The following is a 22,749-nucleotide window of genomic DNA, read 5'->3' as shown; positions in this document are numbered from 1 at the left end:
TCTAATCCCCATTTTCAGAGTTTGTCATGTATGAGTAGAATACTTGTTCTTTGAAGTTTCTTTGTTAAAATTTTACATTTCTTGTGAATACCCTTGTCAGAGTTACATATAAAAAGAAAATTGCACCCCACATAGGACAAGGGGACCATGTGGACATGTCAGCAGAGAATCACTTTTTGTTCACATTTCTTATTCTGAATTGAGCCAAACTGGTTCTCTGCCATTTATTATTTCTCAATCACTTTAATATATTTTTCCATCTAAAAAATGCTCTAAGAGGAGGTAAACCAACATTTCAATGAGGTCATGCCAATCTTGAGTTGATGAACCTGTTCTTAAAATATGCAAGAAATGTTTGTTCACAGCCAACACCCTGACACATACAGACAATCCTAATCTAAACATGTGTGGTTAAAACATTCTTCACAAAAAAGCTCCTTTTCTTTTCCAGAATCTAACTGATTTAGCATCATTTCATAAGCTTGCCTACATATTCTTGTCAATGGGAGCTGTATTAATCTAAGCCAGTATTTGATACATTTGATCTTTGGTTTTATACAAAACTGATAATGACCAGTTTCATCATGTGACATTTTATTGGATGAATGCAATGACACTGAAAGTGATACAAACTTTTTCAATTTCTTTATTTAAATTATTATCTTACAATCCCCAGACTTCTGCTAGAAATGTTAGAATTGTTTCACTTTGTGAGTCAAATAGTTTCTTGAATATAGAAAAAAATATACAGTTGGTTTTTTTTTTTTTTTTTTTTTAACAATCTTAAAATTTGTATCAACCCCTTTCCATTGATCTATGCACTCCTAAGACTCAACTCAGTTGTAAGCAGACCAAAATAATCATATGAATTTGTTACTTCACCCACGCAACTTCCTTGAAACCATTTTTCATAATGTGAAAGATGTCCTCTCTTTAAAAAAACCATCAATTTGTCCAGATTTACAGTCAAATCTAACCCTACAACCCTGCCTGATATAAGAATAACACTATTAGCAAACAATAACAGAATATTTCAACAGCACCTGGAATGAACTATATGCCACTGCAATGTCTTCCCTTTTTTCTTCTTTTTTTGCTACCTCAAAAGCAAGTTCACTGATAAAGAATGAAAATAGTTGGGGAAGGGGGGGGGGGGATACAGAAAGAGAGAGGGGGGGTTAAGAGACGGGGGGGGGGGGGGGGGGGGGGGGGGGGGGGGGGAGAGAGGAGAGAGAGAGGGAAAGAGAGAGAGGGGGGAGAGAGGGAAAGAGAGAGAGGGGGGAGAGAGAGTGAGAGAGAGAGTGTATGTGTCTGTGTGTGTTGGTGCGCGCAGTGTCAATTACACTGATTATCAAGCCATATTTCCCTGCTGATGGGGACCCATTCTTCTGTCTTACTTTGTCCTCAGGAGACCAGGCCAGAAAGGGGCAGAAGGGTATGGGTGGTGGTAGTGGAGTTGGGGAGAGTGATGGGCAAACTTTAATCTGCTGACTGTCCCCCTGGACATCCGAGGGAGAAAAATGAACAGCATACACACACAGACCTTCTCCAACTGTGGCCTTCTAGCACAGTGTGAAACAGCTAATCAAATTAATCTGTGGTATGAAATGCTGAATATGGAACAAGGTAGGATGGAGGTAAACGACAGCAGAACCAACAAAAGCTGATCTAACACAGCAGACAGGCAGAAACATCCAACGAGGTCTGGTCTCACTGCCCCACTGACTCTCTCCTTTCATGGGCTAGTATATCAAATGCCATAGCGACCATAGCATGGGGTGGGAATGGGGGGATAAGGGTGGGGGTGGGGGGCAGCGGCTTATGTCAGGTGAGGGGGGAAATCCTCCCTCCAAACCTGCTGAGGTGTGTTCTGGCACACACACACACAGACTGCCAAGTGTTGGCACCTCTCTTCACTTTGTGAGTCCGTGTTATGTGGGGCCAGACAGGAGGGGAGGTGGCGGAGGGGGAGGGGGGCTGAGACACCAGGCTCCACCGGATAATCACAGATATGCAGTAGTTTGGTGGGGGTTTTTTTTTAATTTTTTTTTTTTTACTTTGACCAAAAATACTGTGCACTGACTTGATGTGTTTCCCTGCTGTTATGATGAGCACTAACTTGAACAATCACTTCAAGATGCATGCAATAGCTGGTACACAAACTCACTTTTACACACACACACACACACTCTTATTTATTCCATGATTCAAAGCCAGGAGCTAAAGCCAGAAAAAAATCTACTTCTAAGTAAATCTCTCTGCAGTTCTTATTGTTGCTACATGTCTATAACAGTATAAGTTATATTCTGAGAGAGTGTGAGAGGGGGGATGGAGGGGAGAGAGTGTGGGGTGAATCTCAATATGAACATGCATGCATGTGATGCATGAATATCATTTCAAATCAACAGCCTCAAAAGTGCACACCAGCATGAGATATTCTGTTTCTCAGTGGGTTTGAACACATGAGCATGATCACGATGATGTGCAAACTTTTCAAAGAGTAAGGCAGGCAGGCAGTAGACTGACTACACACTTGCGTCAGAGGCAGCAGAAGTGTGGTGGGCCCAAATGGCATGGTTGTGTCAGACTGTGTGGCAAGACATTCACTGACAATGACAAACAGGTGCCGTTACGCACATTCCTCCCTTCCCTAGCTTTCTGGGCCTTCTCTCCTACACTTCATCAGCACAACATCCCCTCTGCCCCCACCCCCTGACCCCCTCCACACACACACACACCCTCACATAAGACACTATCAACACACTGTCAGTCTTGTAAAACTAAAAGGTGCATACTACCTGCATACTCAGCATCCCCCACCCCAACCCCTAACACAACCCCTCCCCCAATACAGTCACTGCTTCTGAGGATTCAAGCAGAAATGAGTCTCATCAAGACAGCTGGGGGAGGGGAAAGGGGTGGATGCAGTTGGTGGGGGATTGAAGTTGCATGTCTGAAAATGTCATTGTGACTAATATGAACAACATACCCAGAGTGTGTGATCTTTTGTTGTTCCATGTCTTTCCCTGAGGCAGTGTGTGTACATTTTTTACCTATTGATTTGAATGCATAGTCCTCAGCATTTAGATATAGTACACAAGACTGATGTCAGACACAGACTGACAAATCATTTAAAACATGTGTTTCCTAATTGCTCCACCCTATGACAATCAAACTGAATAAATTTTCATCACAACAATCCAACACCCTTGTAAAACAAAATTCTGTACATTCAATACTGTGATATAATCATCTCCTTTTAGTTCAACATTGCCAGCAACAAATTTGGGAATTGTGTATGTATGCACATGTGTGCATATGTTTGCATCTGTGAGTGACAATATGTATACACGCATGTACATCTCTGTGTGCGCGTGTGTGTGTGTGTGTGTGCGCGCATGCACACGTTTGCTCTGGACGCATGCTTCCACTGCAAAATCTACGTACACATTTTTTCTTCAGTTGTGTACATTTCTCCAGTTACATCTTTTGAACATTATGATTTTAAGGTTTCAATGAGAAACAACAATTTTGCTTGAAACCCCCCTGAAGTCTAGAAGAGAAGCATACTGTTTTACAATGTGCATAAAGTTTAAATTAAAAACAGGTGTCCATTAAACATACTAAGACTTGGAACTCCCAACCCTTTCCCTTCATTACACAAAGAGTGCCTGCATCATTGTATGACAGTTTATGTTATATATGTCTTGTGTCACACAAAGACATACCACAGCCTGACAATGATGTGTGGTGAAACCAAGCTAAAATATGACTGCCAGCAAATTTCATGCCATTCATGCATTCTGTTACCTTTCCCTTTCTGTGTGTTTGACGTCAAAATATTTTTGTTGTTGTGTTCTACAGCACAGGCAGAGAGGCATGGACAATCAAATCCCTCAAGATTTCTGGTCAGTGTTAAGTATGACTCATCAGTGGGGACTCATCTTCACCAGCTGTGCATTCATTGCCTGTGCATGGATGTGTATGTGCCATGTGTGGTAATAACTGCAATGACTGCTGGTTTACTTTGCTGTTAGGAGATTTACTTAGATTCTGGCTCTGTGTCTGTGATTATCAATGAAGACTCTAACTGACAGGTAAAAGACCTTCAGAGACTACTACCCTGCACCCTCTTACAGACTATTCCCTGTATGGTGTATACAACCAGGGATAAGGCCCAAGAGAAAAGTCATGCGTTATCAGGATTCACTGCTTCTCTGAGCAGCGCATGCAGCCATGCATGGCTAGCAGCTCTAACACTACAGTATAAAAACATTAGCTGGAGTCAAGAAACAATATCTGGGCAGGAAGAACAGAAATAACATCAGGTGTCACTTCCAGCCTCCTGTTTTAGAACAGAGCCAATCTGCAATGGCATCCAACAATGCTGGCAGTACAGGCTTCAATCAAACAGAATGTCTTTCTTTCCTCAAGCACAGGATGACAGGAACCCATTTCCATAGATCATGTAATAGACTTATAGTGATCATTATAATTGTAACTTGTCACTTGTCAAAGGGATTTTGCCATTTCTTTGTTGGCCTGCCATGTCTTCGTACAGACATCTGTGATCAAGACACTCCTGAAAACAGCTTTTGAGGGTCAGCTGGCACGTTTCATGACAGGACACTAAACAAATAGCCACAAGCAAATTGTATAGTCTAATTTACTGGTGTTTACTAATATTCCAAAATCAAATGTTAACACTTCAAGACCTACAGTTTGTCTATCCTGCTGCTGTTTGCTGGTCTTTAAATGTAACACCAAGGGGTGGACAGTATGTCATGAAATGCAATATATTTGGGCCTGGACAGTTATTAAATATGTATTATAATTAAAAACATGTAAACTGGATGCTAACTTCTGCCACCACTAGTTAAACTATATTCTATTCACAGGATAGTTGCAGCCTAAGCCTGAGCCAAGAGTGCATTATAATTTCAGCCAAATTTATACCAGGCTGTATCACTTTGCATGGGCATCCACAGCTGTCAGGGCTATGTGTGAATGCATGTGTGGCAAGTGTCTGTCACTATCAATATCAAGGCACAAAGCAACACACCTGGCTGCTACAGATAGTACACGTAAGGAGGAGAAAGAAGAAAAAAAAAAGCCACTCAAACATCTGTCGCATAATATAAAACTGTGACATGGTTCTGAACAAGCCAAGTGAGAAGGCAAGAGTTTTACTGGGATGCCAGCTGATCTGAGGATCACCATACTTGAACAAGACAGTTGTCAATTTCAGAGCCCTGTACCATGTGACAATGTCACAGCTGGAGGTGCGAGATTCTTCCTGTAAACTAAACTGCTTCATTATAAGAAAGAAAGAGAAGACACAACAGGTGGACATGCAGCACTGACAGGAGGGAAAGAGAAAACGCATGACAGACTATGCACTTACAAAATGAACACTAAGAAGTTCAGGACAGGTTTGACACAAAACTTTCAACAACACACGTGAAGAACTGACCTGTGCATCTCTGGGGACGAACTTGAACTCTGAGGCCGGCTTGCATAAGACTGGAGTTTCAGACAGAGCAGTGAGAGGCGTGGTCACTGCCATCTCCTGTTCACAGCAGAACCACCACCCCTCATCAATCAACTGCTATTCCTTATTAGTTATTCTTATTTACCCTCACACATTGACAATTCCAACTTTTTTCTTTTCAAAATTTAACAAATTGCTGTACCTAGTCATCATTAGAATCATCACAAAACAATGAATTCAGCTTGACTTAGAAACCAGGTCAACAAGTAAAGGTATAAACTATTAAATCAAGACAGACCGTAGATTTTTTTTCATTCTCAGAGGCAAGTACTCAACGAGGGAGTGGAGGGAGAGGGGGTTTGGGTGGGGAGGGTGGGGAACAAGCAGGAAAAGTATTGTACTGTATTATTCTTTTCTCACAACAGATTTCCTCTGTGTGAAATTCAGGGGGTGCGTTACAGCATTGAAGGGTGCCAACCCCCCTTTTTTCAGGTGTATTTGTTTTTATATGAAAGTGCATTCTTCTGCATAATTTTGCCAGGGACAACTCTTTTGTTGCTGTGAGTTCTTTTACATGCAGTAAGTGGATGCTGCACATGGGACATCAGTTTATCATCTCGTATGAATGACTAGCATCCAGGCCACCACTCAAGGTCTAGTGGAGGAGGAAAAATACCAGTGAGTGTGGGATTTGAACCTTTGCACTTAGATTATCTTGCTACCCAAAAAAAGGACACTTTAGGAATATAACTGAACATGCAGATGAGGGAAGAGCAGGCAGATGAAGAGGAAGAAGAAAGAAGAGATGAAAGAGGACAAGAGAGAGAGAGAGAGAGAGAGAGAGAGAGAGAGAGAGAGAGAGAGAGAGAGAGAGAATAGCAAGGAGGGATGGAGAGCATTTTTTGGAAGGAAGGAAAAAGTGGAGGGAGGAAAAATAAAATACAAAGTCCACAAGACAAACAAGCGTGTGTGTATATATATATATATATATATATATATATATATATATATACACACACATAGAGAGAGAGAGAGAGAGAGAGAGAGAGAGGTCAAGCTGGGATTCTGAACTTACTTTGAATATGTCATCAAGTTGGCCCCTCTCTTCTCTCTGGAACAGAAAGTTAGACAATGGCCATTACTTATACATGTCATACTAATGAAATCATATGTAGTGAACTCTTTTTTAGTGTCAGAAACTTAGATTTAAATATCACACCTGCAAACACTTATACAAAACATTGTACAATTAGCCTCATAATGGGATTCTCTGATTAACCTGCCAATATAATGTCATTAGAAAAAAAAGAAGATAATTTCAATCTGATATCTAACCAAAGCCATTTATTAATATTCAAGATTTTAACATAGCACTGAACATATGTGGTTGCTGCTTTTGGACGCTGGGTTCAATAAAGACTGAGCTCTACTGTTGCTGACTTAGCTGTTCATTACCAATCAGTCACATCATCACATGGCTTTGAAGTGATGGAGATTGTCACTGGAATTGGAGAGCAATTTTACACCATTTTGCACTGTCATTTATAATCTGCGTAAGTATTTCCACAAACAATGCTTGCAAAAATTTGTGAATCAAAAAAATAAAGGAATATTTATACTACACATTAGTAATAGTATAATAGTAACATCACCCACAAAAACCAAAAAAAATCTACAGCTGATAAAGCTGATGATAAAACTGATGCCTGGGGCTTATTTTCAAGATGAGGCATAAATGCTCATAGTCAGACTTATAGTAATAACAATAATAATAATGACTGGAACTGCATAAGACAGAGAACAAAGGCAGTGGCTTGGACAGGACATCATGATCAGACAACACTGAAAGGTCCAGCTTACACTCACATTCACAAACTTAAAGAACTGGCAAGTTTGGTTGCACATTATCATTTTCAGAAATTGATTTGAACACTTATCAATACATATTGGTAAGGGTTGCCACAACCCAAAATATCAAGCACACAAACATGGCACTACAGTAGTAGCAGTAGTAAAGCTGAAGTAGAACTGATAGTTCTCTAAGATTCTAAGATTTCATGTTCATTTCTGCAACTGTGTGCACCCTTTAAGTGACATAATTAGAGATTACATTCTGCACACTGGTTTTAAGTAACAGAAGCAGACTTAATTCACTGCATAGGTGTGACTTTCCCTACTTTTAAGGATTGCATTTTTTTGTCATATTCTTTTTTCTTCTCTTTTGTTTTGACAAGTGATAATATCTGTCTGGATCAATTTTTTGTTTATTTCTCAGTCACTTAATTATCTGCTCACCTGCATTTCATGATCCTTTATATTCTTTTACCTTTTCCTTTTTTTTTCTTTTTTGTTTTTGTTTTTTTGTTTGCTTGTTGTTTTTGTCACATACAGAAGCATAACAATATCTCAAGTAACTTTCTAACTAACTGTAAACTGTCAACATTATATCTCTATTTTCTTTTATGCTTCTGTAAATGTACACAATGCTTTATTTTGACTATACATTAATTATTATGCATTGGCATTAAGCACTTGAGAAAGATATTTGTAGCTGCTAGTATGTTGATAAAAAAACACTGGTATGAACAAAATATACTGTGAGAATATCAATGTGGCTTTTAAAATACAACCCTGCTGGCAGGTTCTATCATCACCACTGCTTATATGGCCATTATCTGGGTTGAAGAGATTTATTTCCAAAATAGCAGCTGTTCCCTTTGGAAACAGAAAAGACAACCTGAAAAGAAAATTAGGGAAAGCACACTCAAGACTTGTATCTATAGATACTTTACCTGTAAACCACAAAAAGCTAGAAGTAGAACATGCCCTTGATGTTGACCTATGATTTTTCTCAAAATCTGGTTTTTCATCTTCTGTCAAGATTCCACCAAACACATAAAGAAACAACCGAACACCGGTTATAAGATAAGACTCAATTTGTTTACACATGTGAGCACAAAAAAAACACCCAAAAATTAATCATCTATTAAAAACAGCCATTCTCAACAACAAAAAAAACACCAACCACTTGGAACAAGCAACTTGCACTTCGTAGGCATTAGAAAATACACACACATACCCGCAATAAAATATCAAATTCATAGGTCCAGAAAAATACACACACAAAAAAGATTTTCTGCAGGGAAAAAAGTGAAAGGACCAGCAAATAAAAAACAAATGAGAAAGGAAAAGATGACCAAAAGAAAAGGCAAAATTCCAGAAACAATGAGAACAGAATAGATGAAAATTCCATTTCCAGCACAAAATTTGCAACTACTTTTAGTGTATAGAGCCAAGGGCCAAGGAGAATTCATGAACTAAACAAAAGTATATTGTATGTTCTCTCTCACATAGTTTGAACACAAACCCAACATATTTTAATTCTGTTCCATGAAAACATAACAAAAACACTGATGAAGAAGCACTGTATATGATTATTGTACTGTTCACAATGATCTAGGACAACAGCTTTCACATGTACACACTCACAATGCAATAAGAATAATAGTGCAAAACAAACTGTGAAATACCATCAGCCACTGTGGTTAAGTTGTGAGCGTTGAGGATTGACAAAAACCTGGTGGACCTGAGTTTGACCCCCATCAGTTTTGATTTTTGTGCTGACACCTACCCACGACTGAATGTACTATTTGCTATATGATCTAATGGGAAGACTGGGACCACCAAATGAAGGGTCACCCACTTCACAGATGAGCCTTTGGGAGTGTTGCTCAAATTTCCTGACCAAAACTGCAGGTGTCTATATCTCTTGGGCCTGACTGATTTGATGTTATCAGAATACAGCCATGTCAAACAGTCTAAAACATACCTAACCAACCCTATCACTTATCATAATCATCATTATGGTATATAAAACAAAATATCCCAAATTATAGGGTACACACATACAGACACACATACAGATGTACACACAGACACAGACAGACACACAGAAAAATCAAGAAATATCATTTTCTATAGTATAACTTATAAGTACACCACTTGTACCACTGACCTTTATATCCAAAAATAAGTTAGGCTTTGAATCTCCACTGTGCATTTTTGAGTCGATTTTCGTTACAGAAGAGCGAGAGGTGGGAGGAGAGATCCGCTGTGCTTCTGCTTCTGCTGGAGGTGGTGGACTAGGATGATTGGGAGGTGGTGGCGTATGTCGCACAGGTGGGGGGGTTCCATGAGGTGGCTGCGGGGTCTGATGATGTGGAGGAGGTGGGGTGTGAGTGGAGGACGGTGGGGGAGTCCGATCAGGTAAGGGGGAACACTGCGCAGAGTGGTTGGGTGGTGGGGAGCAGGGTGGGGTTGAGGGCCCGCGACCACGTGACACGTGGCCCGTTTCCCAGCGTGACTTCCTGTCACTGGAGTGAGGGTGTGAGCTGGGGTTATCACCCTTATGCTTTTCACTCCCATGAAACTCCCTTGCAGGGTGATGACGCTCTCGTTCCAGGCTGGGGCCTTTGGCTGCTGAAGAGGCCGGTCCAGTGTGCTGAGGTTGGATGGGGCTGGGTTTCTCTGATGACCGCCAGGCATGATGGTGAGAGTGAGAGCTCCCAGAATGGGAAGCTACACTGGATGTAGACCTCCTACTCGACTCTGGCAGTTTTTTGTTTGCCAATTCAGTTCTTTGCTCACTATTGCTGCGATGGTGGTTAGCACGATTTTCCCTGGAGTTCTCTTGATTCTGATGAGCTGGGATATTGTTCTCTTCTCTGGCTTTCTGATTGGGGTTATTCACTTTGGCAATCGGTTTGAGAACTGGATTTCCCGATTTCCACTCCACATTTGCCCAGGGACCAAACAATGATTCAATTAACTGGGTTGTGTCGTCAACAACCTCACCTCTGTTTTCCTGAAAATTACATGGAACAAACTGTTATCATAAATCATAATAAATATATCTTAAAAAAGAGATAAAGAAATTGTAATAACAAATACATTATGTTACATCATCTTACATCATAAAGCATCCATGTAAAATCCTTACGTAATAGAGTTGTCTGTCTCTTAATGTTTTTCTTCATAATCATGATGTTCAAATTTGTTTGTTCAGTGGTGGACAGTTTCTCTTTGTTGTCCCAAGAATGTACATTAACTGATTAAGAATACAAGCATCTCTTTGTTGTCCCAAGAATGTATGAAGACTATAACACCTCGCCTGTATCAGGACTTTTGCTTCCTAAATATGCTTGTGTTACTACAAAGCTATGCAGACCACGCATCCTGAACACACACTTCTTCCTTTTGAGCCTTAAGCATCCCCTTCCCCTTTCTTATATTGATTGCGAATTATTGTTTCAGACACTGCCAATCAAACTGTCAAACATCTACATACAAAATACAATATGCATATAAATCATAATACAAGCTAAATCTGTTTTGCTCTCATTTATTGTTCCACTGCTTGAAGTTCGTGTTAAATGATAGGTACAGCAATATTACTATCACCCCAGGTTCTAAAACAGTTTTGTGAATAAAGGAAAATGGGCAAATAACTAAATTTTCTAAGTCCTTAAAATCATGTACACAGTACAACAATGAGCTTAAGTGTAGCTATAATTATAAAAAAAAAATATACCTTTAAAGAAAATGAATTTATAATTAAAATATTAAAACAAAAAGAAAATTTCACACCATTGCGGGAGGTTGAAACAACACAGGTACTCGGGGGAAGCTGTCTCCGTCCCTCGCCACCTGAGCCAAACTTGCTCGCTCCCTCTGGGCCTGGTTCCTTCTCCGTTCTATCTCAAGCCTGGAAAAAAAACATGCAACTTTTATAAGTCATGTCACACACACACACACATCAGCATGGACCATTCTAATTCTTTCACTCTACAATCTCTTCATCAGTTCGTGGCTCATGCCAAACAAATTTATGCCAAATATTGAAAAAAAAGGTCAATCTTCACTTAAAACAGTCTACAAACATGATGGCTGATCAGAGTGACAAGCCTCAGTTGTTGAATACATGTATATGCTGAGGTGCCACTCTCAGTCCACTTTACACTTATCAATATATGATCACTCAGTAGTCCGAGTCTCCTGATGATGCACACTAATATTTCTTAATCCTCTATTATTGTTCAAGAAACTCATCTTTAATCAATACGTCAAACAGTTACTGATAAGTGACAGCAACCAAGAAAGTGTCAGGATAGAAAAGCAGAATGTGTATTACAGTTCTAAGAATAATATATTAACCAACTTATCATGAAGTTGTGTTTAGACTGACAGGAATCATATATCAGTTCTTCTGTTACATCATATAATACATCTATGTGTCTAACAATATCATGAAAAGGCAAGAAATGAAAAGAAAAACAGTGGAATGTATAATCTATTGTCATTTTGTGTGCAAGCAAATGAGAGTCAAGCTGTTTGTACGTGTGTGTGTGTGTGTGTGTGTGTGTGTGTGTGTGTGTGTGTGTCTTTTCTTTCTTTTTTTTTTTCTTTCTTTTTTTAATAAGTTGGGTGCCTATGAGTATGAGATGTCAGCTGACGTCCTGCAAAAAGTGATGCCACTGTCATATTGTGATAGTGCTTAAAGCCAGTAAAAGATAGTGCTTAAAGCCAGTAAAAGATGTCCACTGACATGCTGCATGTATTTCTGTTTTTCCTTCATCTGGGTTTGGTAAAATGAACATGAACAAACTCTGAATGGTTAGTTTAATGTGTTTTGTATTATGAACATGTTATTTAAGTGAGCATTCATCAGGTGGAAGAACCCTTTTTTCTCAATAATGATTTGCTAACTGGACCACTTGGATTAGTTGGAACGCACATGTAAAGAGGGTTGCCTCACATGCCAAAAAGGTGTCAGACACTTTGTAAAGGGAAGACAGTGGTCCCAATCGGCAGAATGACACAACTTTGCAAGCTGTGATGATGCTTATGTATGAGTATGATGATGAGAGAGGGATCTGTCTTATCTTAAACTAAAGTATGATTGGTTCGAACTCAAAGGTGATGACAACAACATTGACAAAACTGACAGCAACATTCAATTTCAACACTTTCTTCAGTCCATCTATCCAAACAGACATAATTTCTGAATGAGTGACCATTACTGACAGTGAAGGCTCAGTACTTTCACATAATTTGAGAACAGGGGGAGGAGAGAAAGGGGAGTGTTGTGAGACAACAGGTCAAAAGTCAGACAGAGGGCAAGGTGAGGGGGTGTGGCACCTGTTGGTAAATTGTCTTTTCACAGTGATCAACTGCCAGGAATGGCAACAGCCAATCATTCTTGGTTTTCTTAAAACCTAGGGTTGACAAGACGATAGACAGGAATTAAGTGTTTACATTAAAAAAAAAATGTTAACACTTTTTGTCACTGATTAGTTGACTGATTTCTTTAGAGAGGAGACAATTTCTTTAGAGAGGAGACAAAACAGACACTTCAGATCAGTTACAACCAGGATGAAGGGAATATCATCAAAGCCCTTTTTCCTCCAGAGGGGGACACTTAAGTTTAAGAAAAGCTTGACAGCTCACTCTCTGAGAACGTGACTGACATTTTGTATTGACCCAACCCATGTATGTTGTCACTGGGACATTAAAATACACTTCCAAGACAACAAAAAGTACAAGTGTTGTAACTGTCATTATAAACTTATAGGATTTACTTTCATTCTGTATCTCCTATTGTTTTTTGTGGCAGAATTTAAAAAAAAAATAATTCATTACCCCTGAAACCTCAAAATTCCATGGTAAGAGAGCACTTTTTCTTTTTCTTTTTTAAACAAAATTCTCTGGCACTGAAAAGGTTAAGCACTGTGTATTTTCTACAACAGACAATGTGTGCATATATGCCTATGTGTTGAAACACAGAATAAATTGAAAAAAAATCCTTGAAGTTGAAGTGTTTGTGTATCCACATTCGCAAAAGTATTGCAAAGGTGGAGATGGAGAAGAACAGTGGGTACACCTGCATGTATCTGTTCAGATCTTCCAAAGAACTGAAAACTTAAGGTGAAATAAATCAAAGTATTCTCAAACATCATCACCCCCTTACTCTCACCATGCTCCCCATCTCACTTTATTCTCAAACTGTATTTAAATTTTAATTCATGCTTTCATCGCAAGAGGCCGAAGAGCATTTGTTCGCAAATTAAAGGCAAATAGAAATACTGACATGATCATGATGACATTAACTGAAACTACAGCTCAGCCTAAGGCTGTAAGGGCATACATCTGGCAAGATAGACAGAGCAAAATTAGATCTTAAGTTGTGCCACAGATACATTAACCCTATCTTTCATTAGTATCCTGAAAGTTGAATGCTGTGATATTGACAGTGTTTATGTTGTTGAATAGTCTGTTATACTGTTTGTTTGCTTTGATAAACTTCTACTGAGAACTGCACATGACAATTGTGTGCACTGTATTATATATTTCTTTTAACATTTCGCTCATATTTTAATTACCATTTACTGGATAGGTGGGTACACATTCTAAAAATATCCACTGAAGAGCCAAAGAATATAGATCATCCCAAGTTCTCAGTAATGATCAAGACGTAAGAAAGTGACAAAACCGACAAACATAATTATGATAATTGATATTGATATGCGACATTTTCTTCTATACAAACAGAAACAATTATTGGACATGCCATTATGCAAACTTCTCTATCGAGGTTTGAATGCTGATCATGTACACAACGTATTACACATCTACAGACTTTGGCACTGTGCTCACACATATGCTTTGTCAGTTTGTGTCCAAAATACATAATCATAACCAGGCAGATTTCTTCATAATATGGTCAGTCTCCACTCTTTATTCTCATTCTTTCATATTCTCTCTCTTTGTTTTTCTTGTTTGTGGGCTGTTCACTATATACATGAATGTGTGGGCTTTTGCAGACCATTTTTACTCTGGTTTGCAGGCAGTCATACACGGTTTTCAGGGGTAAACATACTGGATATCTTCTTGTTTCCATATCCCACCAAACACTGACATGGGTTACTTACAAGATCTTTAACATGCATATCTGATGTTCTGCTTGCATTTAGGGTTCAGGCACAAGCAGGTCTGCACACACATGTTGACCTGGGAGATCTGAAAAATCTCCACCCTCAAACCACCAGGTGCACTGAAAGTGGGGATCAAACTCAGGAAACTTGGGCAAGACTTCAGTACTCTAAGTCTAACCATTTGGCCACTACACCAGTCTCTATAAATTTTATTCCACTTTGCTGTTATATGTAGTATGTACACTCACAAGTTCATCAACTTACAGAACATTTTCATTGTTGCACACTGTTCAAACCTTCTTACTCAAGTTACTATCTGACCATTGATATCATATGCTATCCTGAGGGGTTCATTTATAAAGTCCAGGGTAACTATTTAATGATCTGGATGGTTACCACTCCAACAGAAGTGTTTCTATTCCACTAATTTTCAAACAGAGATTTCTTCAACGGAGAAAGATTAATTCTCTATAGAAGAATGCGACTTGGTAGTTATAAGAATATAATTTTGTTCTGTTAACTTCATGATGACAAGTCCATATTCTGCTTGTACTGGACTAGAGTGTATAGATCTGCACTGTTTTCAACACTGTTAATCTAATTCTCAAGTTCTAGCACAAGAACAGACATTACTGTGTTCCCTCCAGATGTAAAATGTTCTTCAGGTGAATGCTTTGTTCAGTCAATATCACAATTTTTGCCTGAGGGAAGCAAACATTAGCAGGTGATATTGTGAGCAAGATCCATAACCCAATTCTCGCCTTTCTTCAAATGATATTATACACACTATGCAATATCATCATCATCCTGCCTGCATCTACATTTGAATTAGCAACTGCCATAGCTTTGGGGTGTAATTTAGACTTCTTTCTTTTTTTCTTCTTTTTTTTTTAAGGATAGACAGTATCCTATCATTTCTGACATCTTTCACATCCATGATGAAGTCCCACTGCTATTTGCATGATTGATACACATTTTATGTTAAACTGGAAGTGATCTCAAGTTGGGGGGAAAAAAGCAACAAACAAACAAAAACAAAAAAGAGAAAAAAAAAAGAAAGAAAAAAGCACAACGAAAACAAAACAAAGGAGACGAAAACAGATAGCTCTGAGCACTTTATATACACACACCCCTCTTTCCCTTAAAAACAACTGATGTTCATTTTTCTTTTTCTTTTTAATGAACAGTGTAACATCGTTGCACATTTAGAGCAGCTTGCATGAGTGTGTTGTGTTTCAGATTTCATATTCCCTGGGTGTGGTGTGGTGTGGTGTGGTGTGGTGTGGTGTGGTGTTGTGTTGTGTTGTGTTGTGTTGTGTTGTGTTGTGTTGTGTTGTGTTGTGTTGTGTTGTGTTGTGTTGTGTTGTGTTGTGTTGTGTTGTGTTGTGTTGTGTGGTGTGGTGTGGTGTGGTGTGGTGTGGTGTGGTGTGGTGTGGTGTGGTGTGGTGTGGTGTGGTGTTGTGTTGTGTTGTGTTGTGTTGTGTGTGTGTGTGTGTGTGTGTGTGTGTTCTTTCTGTCTAAATTGTTGCAACTGTATTCCAATGGATCTTAACATCTAAAATTTTGCAGCTAAATTCCAATGGGTCTTGTACAGGCATGTCACTTTAACTATACCATGGCAAGTACATATGTAAGGACTGAAATAGTTTACACCTTATAATTAGAGAATTACAACTCTAGACATACCTATATTACTATCATTCATCACATTACATTCAATTCACCATGCATTATTCATTTCATTATCCATCATCTTTTTCATTATGTTTCAGACACACTGAAGACCCTTTTTGTCATTGCTTGAATACATGCAAATAAAGTGCTGGTGAAAGCAAAGAGTTGTCAGACTTATTTATGACAAAAAGATGATGGATAATGAAATGAATAATGCATGGTGAATTGAATGTTATGTGATGAATGGTAGTAATATAGGTATGTCTGGAGTTGTAATTCTCTAATAATCTTATTACTTAAGCAAATACATCTGAAGAATAACTATATTGTCTATAGATACAAAATGCATGAATCGTGTGTGTGTGTGTGTGTGTGTGTGTGTGTGCGTGTGTGTGTGTGTGTGTTCCAAATACTAGATGAATTTGACACCACTCAAGATTAATACATGTATGTTGATACTTTATGTTCCATGCAATAGGGGTCAAAGGGTTAAATTTTCTTGACTGTACATAGTTTTATAATTGTACACCACACATGCACAAACACACTCACACTAAATTTTGAATCAAGAAAATGGAGGAGGGAGAGGGAGGGTGAAGAAGTCTGAGAAATAGTGGACACATGAAATTATAAATCAACATCAACATGTCTCTTATGCTTCTACAAATGCAAATGTGTGCATGTGTGTGTGTGTGTGTGTGTGTGTGTGTGTGTGTGTGTGTGTGTGTGTGTGTGATGCTGCTACTGTGATTTTTCTCCTCCAAGCCCGATCCAATCTTTACTTTCTCTTTGCTTGCCACTTGGCTTTGAGCCAATTTCAACAATGAAGATGTATCAACCTCTAGAAAGACGAATTTAACATGTACATTACTGTTGGTGTAACATACTGGAAGATATTCATTTTCATGCCCAAATGGATAATAATCGCAGGGGTTATTTTATGTAATCAGCTCTTATAAGACAAGGCAAAACGCAGGCTTGCTGTAGTGATTTTCATCAACTCGGCTCATTCAGAAGCACGAGCTAAGGTGACAATATGGTGGATCGGTTCCTTCGGATAAATGCCTGTTTAGCAGCAGCACATTTACTGACAACCAGTTAAATAAAATTTGGGTTTTCTTAAGAGAAGAAAATTAATTTTACCTGACATGCTTCGAGATTCGGAAAATAGGACGGACATGTTATCGTAACCCGATGTCGACTAAAAATAGCCAGACATGAAGACATGACGGCAGTCACCGACACGGGAGGTCGCTGCTTCTATGATAGTCCCAACCATAACCAAGTGTCGGGATATTCCTTACAAGGATCAGCAACTTCATGATCGGATTTTCTTTCATGTAATACAAATCAATACAAAATCGAGGGGATACACGTATTCCAATTTCTATTCGAGATACAATCGTCAGCGAAATCTGAATGCGCACACGCTAGGTTACGTCCCAGTCTCCATTCCCCAACCGATTTCTTCGACATCTCTACCTTGTCCAAATGTCAGAAACGTTTGAGGTAACGCTTACCTGCTCGATGTAGACATGTTGATTTTTCTAGCACCTGTGAAGAAATGTCACCAAAAAAGCAATAAGAAGAGGAGAATTCAAACTGATGAATTGTTTGAGTCCCACTTCGTAATCTAGGTTTCAGAACCCAGTTTGGTTCTGTTGAGTTCTACATCGTGGAATCCCTAATTTGAGATCAATTCACCGCACAAACACTCCATTGAAGAAATAAATTATGATTCCAAAACATCAGAAAGCTTGTAGTGATCCATGTAGCCAAATATTTTGGTACACATAAGAAAAAATCCCATTTTAAATTTCGTATCAGGGCACATATTGCCTAGTGTCAAGCCTTCATTAAAAGTAGTCCGTATTTACAACCTGAGATCGTGAAACATATTAGTACGCAAAAAAAATGATGGTAAAGTGAAGAATTTTCAAAGGAATGTCAAGTCATGTTGTTACCTTATAATGCGTGTGACTTTAAAACTTCAATGAAATGGACAAATTCGCGCAAACATCGGCCTTTAGAACTATTTGTTTTTGCGGACTATTTGTGAAAGCGGAAATCGTGTGACGTCACAGAGGTCATAAAACTCCAATGTGTACAGGCGCTTGACAGTCTCTCGCTCCGTTGTTTCTACATCTCTCTCACCGTGCACGACGAACTAAAATTGATTTTCGACTGCCTTTCACTTACGTGGTCATTACTCGAAAAACATTAATGAAGATCCAGATTTTATTTTGTTAATTTTAGTTTTGTTCACTTTTTCAATGGGTAAACGTAAGTCTGTTGTTGTTTTTCTTCATAATAACAATGCTGACAATAACAATACGTCATTATTAGTCACTTTCAAAACTAGAAAATTGTCACTGAACCTTCCTGATGTGATGTTAACAACATAACACTAAACTCACTAAAGACTCATCATCAGAATACACAAGAAGAAATGTAGCAAAAAAAGCATTTTCAAAATTAACATAAAGAAAGAATGCTTTCAGCACTGGTATTCTCACATAAAACTTCACTTACACTGACCCCCACCACAACGCCATCCCACCCCCATGTCCTCCGCTACACACACAAGTGCGCCTATAGAATTATATCCCCTCTCACACATGCACACAAACATACACACTGTTGTTCCACTGTGTGTGTCTTATCATTTAGTGGACAAAGGTTAAACAATCTAACTCAACACACACAAACACACACACATACACACAAACCACTCAACCCTAAATAGTCACAACCTAAATAATTCAAAACATTTGACTCATAAAAGAGATGTCACCACATTCAATAAAAAGATAAAATCTGAAGAAAAATTCTTACATTTAAAATGACATTGAGACTATTAAAAAAAGAAAAAGAAAAAGAAAAAAAGCTGAACACTAATATCTTTTATATATACAATAGTTTACACATGAATGTGCACGCATGTGTGGGCACACACACACACACACACACACACACACACACACACACTCAATCACTCACTCACCCCTGTAGAATTATTACATGTATTTTTTGTAATGTGCTTTGAGCTGTTTGGTTGTTAGCAAGAAACACAATAAGAATTTAATCCATTATCTATCACGATAGTTACTTAAAAGCATCATGCTTATAAAAGAGACACTGTTCACAGTTCAAAAGAAAAACAGTAAAAAAATCACTGCAATTTTTATGAGCAAAGTAATGATAACTTAAAGCAATAATTTCTATATGGAATGTTCGCACATGTGCATGCAAAAACACACACCCACAAGTGCATACATGCGCTCACACACACACAGAGACACAGACACACACACACACAGAATGCTTCATGCAGACATTTTGCTCATCTGATACTGAAGACAGATATTATCATATTATAAGATAAAATACAATTTAATATATGTGACCATACATCCTTGTATATCAGAATATCAGTTCCTGGTTTCTGACTATTTACCTTGACTGCATGAAACTCTTGTGAATGATACTTATCATCTGGGATATGAAATCACATGTATCATTTGCGCTTGATGGAGTAGTAAATTTCAGTTTCAGTTTCAAGGAGAAGTGAAAGCCAGCATACTGATCCATACACACACCTGCTTTTGTGAAAATCAAAAGATGGAAACAGATGACTGTCCTACATGGACCCAACGGACTGGTCAGGCCTTGAGACTCTATCAAATGCTACAGGAAAAAAAAATTTGTGTACAAAACAACCCAGAAATAATAGCCTGGATCCTTTGTACCACTGAAGACTTTCCCACTGTGACCTATTAAAAAACTCTGTATCCATCTTCAGTAATTTGCCATGCAACACCATAGCCTGCAAATATTATCATAATCTTTGGTGTTGGCACAGAGCCATATGCTTTCTTTGAAACTAAGATATATTTCATATAAATTGCCTCTCGATTCTCCATAAACAGACTGCTTACACCTTCTATTAATATTCATGCCCCACTCTTTTCACATTTATATATCATTCATTCATAAAAACTGTAATTAGAAGAGGATACACTTTTCTGTTAACAGGAAGACCAGTGAGGACTTCCTTTGGAGGGGTGTTATTTCTTCTCACTTTAAGTTTAACTATTGGTTTAAAACAACTTCTTTTGAAAATAAGACCATGAAATGCAACACATCTTTACAGTTTTTAATAACTTGCAAAACTGCAAACACAACTACAAACTAAAAACAGGATGACTTCCTAAACACACACACACACACACACACACACACACACACACACACATGCAGAACCCATCTCTCTAGAATACAAAACTTTATGTGACCAAGCACACAAATGAAGGAAAGCAGTGATGACAAAACCCCATACCCTGAATATCAGTTCATCTGTCACCGTGAAGGTCCTGTCCAGCTTCCCTGTTAAAGAGCTGATTACCTTCTCTATGCTTTTAGAGTCTATCAAAATTTACACATGCAAAAAACAACAACAAAAACAACAACAACATACATTCACAAACACTTGACTAAATACCTCGTTTTGTTTGAAGACAGAAAAATGTTATACACAGAAGACAATGAAAGCTTGTTTCTTCCCTAGATTTCAGCATGTGTTACGGTGTGTAGAATGATGTGGTGTGTGGTGTGGTCTGGTGTGGCGTGACTTTTTTGTATTGTGAGGTGTTAAATATATGTGCAGCATTTCACGGCTATTGATGAATGAACACAGGGGTGAATAGTTATGCTGATGTTTTTAGTTCAAAGGCAAGTCAGTATACATGTTACTTACATCTGGGAGAGAAATATGGAGCACTTGTGAAAAGTCTTCATTTGATCAAAACGACACATTTTGCTCCCATTTGATTGTTTGATATGAATACTTATATAGCGCCTATCCTCGGTCGGAGACCAAGCTCTAAGCACTTTACAAACATGGGGTCATTTGCACAACAGGCTGCCTACCTGGGTAGAGCCGACTGATGGCTGCCACTAGGTGCTCATCATTTGTTTCCTGTGTCAATCAGATTTCAGGCACGCACACATACACACTCAGACAGACATGTAACATTTTACGTGTATGACCGTTTTTTGTTTATTTTCCCTGTCATGTAGGCAGTCATACTCTGTTTTTAGGGGTGTGCATGCTGGGAATGTTCTCGTTTCCAAAACCCACCAAACGCTGACATGGATTACAAACGTGCCTATTGGATCTTCTGCGATCTAAACAACATATAACAAAAAGAGAAGCTGATTACCCCCAATATGTAAAACTCTCTTTCTCATGAGACCATTAAATAACCCACTGTGGCTGTCAGTAACCACGTGTGTGTGTGTGTGTGTGTGCGCGCGCGCGCGCGTTATTTGCTACTTTAATTCAGGAACTGTATGTCACTTATATTACATTTGTAAGCATCCTTGATCTGCCTTCTGTATGAACTGTTTTATTACCGTTTTCTCCTCCACTCTGCCTGCACGTTGTTGCCAATGTGTGACTGAATACCAGCTCCTCCCCACATTCAATCTCCACAGTTGACAATCATGTTTTACAAATCATTACTATGTGTTTTTGTATAACCCCCCCCCCCCTCTCTCTCTCTCTCTCTGTAGAAGGGTTGGTGATGGAGAAAAAGATAGGGTGACAGAGATCATTTCAATGTAATCTTGATCACTAATTAAAATCATGATCGAAGTGAAACAATTTTTTCAACAAACATTGATGATGAATCAATGTAACGGTTTTTCTTTAACCCCACCATTTACTGAGGCAGCCATACTTTTTTTTTCTTTAAAATTTTTTGTTTTTTTGTTTTTTTTTGTTGTATTTTTGTTTCGGTTTTTTTAATTTTTTTTTTTAGGATGGCCCGGTGTTGCTGTGTGAAGCACAGTGTCGAACACTGTTTCATTTTTATACATCAAGTCATCCTCTCACTTGTCCCATGGTGAATTTTATTTAGTTTGTCTGCAATTTCAACTACTGTATTGCTTTGTTAATTACTTGGCTCATAAAGAGTGAATGTGACTGGGTGTTTTTGTTGTTGTTTTCAGAAGGTTTTTCCCAATTGTCTTCTTCTCCCATCCGTCGACTCCACCCCACCGATCCTCCTTACGGGATTATGTGCAGTCTTGGTTGATTTGAAGTGGTCTCTGAAGTTGCCCGGACAGTGTCTGAAGCTGCGTATGTTCAGCTGTTTGTTGCGTCGACGTATTCCAGACACTGACTGGTCGGAGTAACACAGTGAACTTTGGCTATTCTGTATGGATTTGATGGAAAATGGAAAACCCATGTATCTACGTGATCGTTGCGGTATGCACTTCAACAAGTGCCCAGGATGCCTGAAAATTCGTAAAATCTACTGACTAAAAAAATTTGGCTGGCCAAACAATCAACCAGTTCTGAGAAAGCCATTTAGTTCCAGCCCGATTTGCGACTGAGATCAGTCAATGGCACACAATCCGAGTTAACAGTGTCAGTGCGGCCTGTCTATTCAGTTGTTGGAGTGCGGCATCAACTGTGCAACTGGGGTCAAATCAGTAACACGACTGACAAAACGGCACAGACACAAGCGATTTGACACACATGACTGACCAACACCCAACGTGGGCACACACACACCGTGGGTACTGTAC

General features: G+C 38.8%; 1 protein-coding gene across 1 annotated transcript in view; it reads right to left on the bottom strand.

Annotated features, from left to right (window-relative positions):
• The window catches only part of LOC143283928 (uncharacterized), a 44,402-nt gene extending 26,397 nt beyond the window's left edge, over positions 1–18,005 (bottom strand). Inside the window, exons 1-5 of the mRNA XM_076590369.1 lie at positions 17,676–18,005; positions 11,138–11,255; positions 9,507–10,355; positions 6,567–6,602; positions 5,474–5,569 (exon numbers count right to left, since the gene is read on the bottom strand). Coding sequence (XP_076446484.1) covers positions 5,474–5,569; positions 6,567–6,602; positions 9,507–10,355; positions 11,138–11,255; positions 17,676–17,692 — 1,116 coding nt within the window. The 5' untranslated portion in view covers positions 17,693–18,005. The remainder of the gene's footprint in view (positions 1–5,473; positions 5,570–6,566; positions 6,603–9,506; positions 10,356–11,137; positions 11,256–17,675) is intronic.
• Between the last annotated feature and the right edge of the window lie 4,744 nt (positions 18,006–22,749).

Source organism: Babylonia areolata, chromosome 7, assembly GCF_041734735.1.
Source record: "Babylonia areolata isolate BAREFJ2019XMU chromosome 7, ASM4173473v1, whole genome shotgun sequence".
NCBI lineage: Eukaryota > Metazoa > Mollusca > Gastropoda > Neogastropoda > Buccinidae > Babylonia > Babylonia areolata.
The sequence above is the reverse complement of the archived record's forward strand: the minus strand, read 5'-3'. Positions and strand labels throughout refer to the sequence as shown.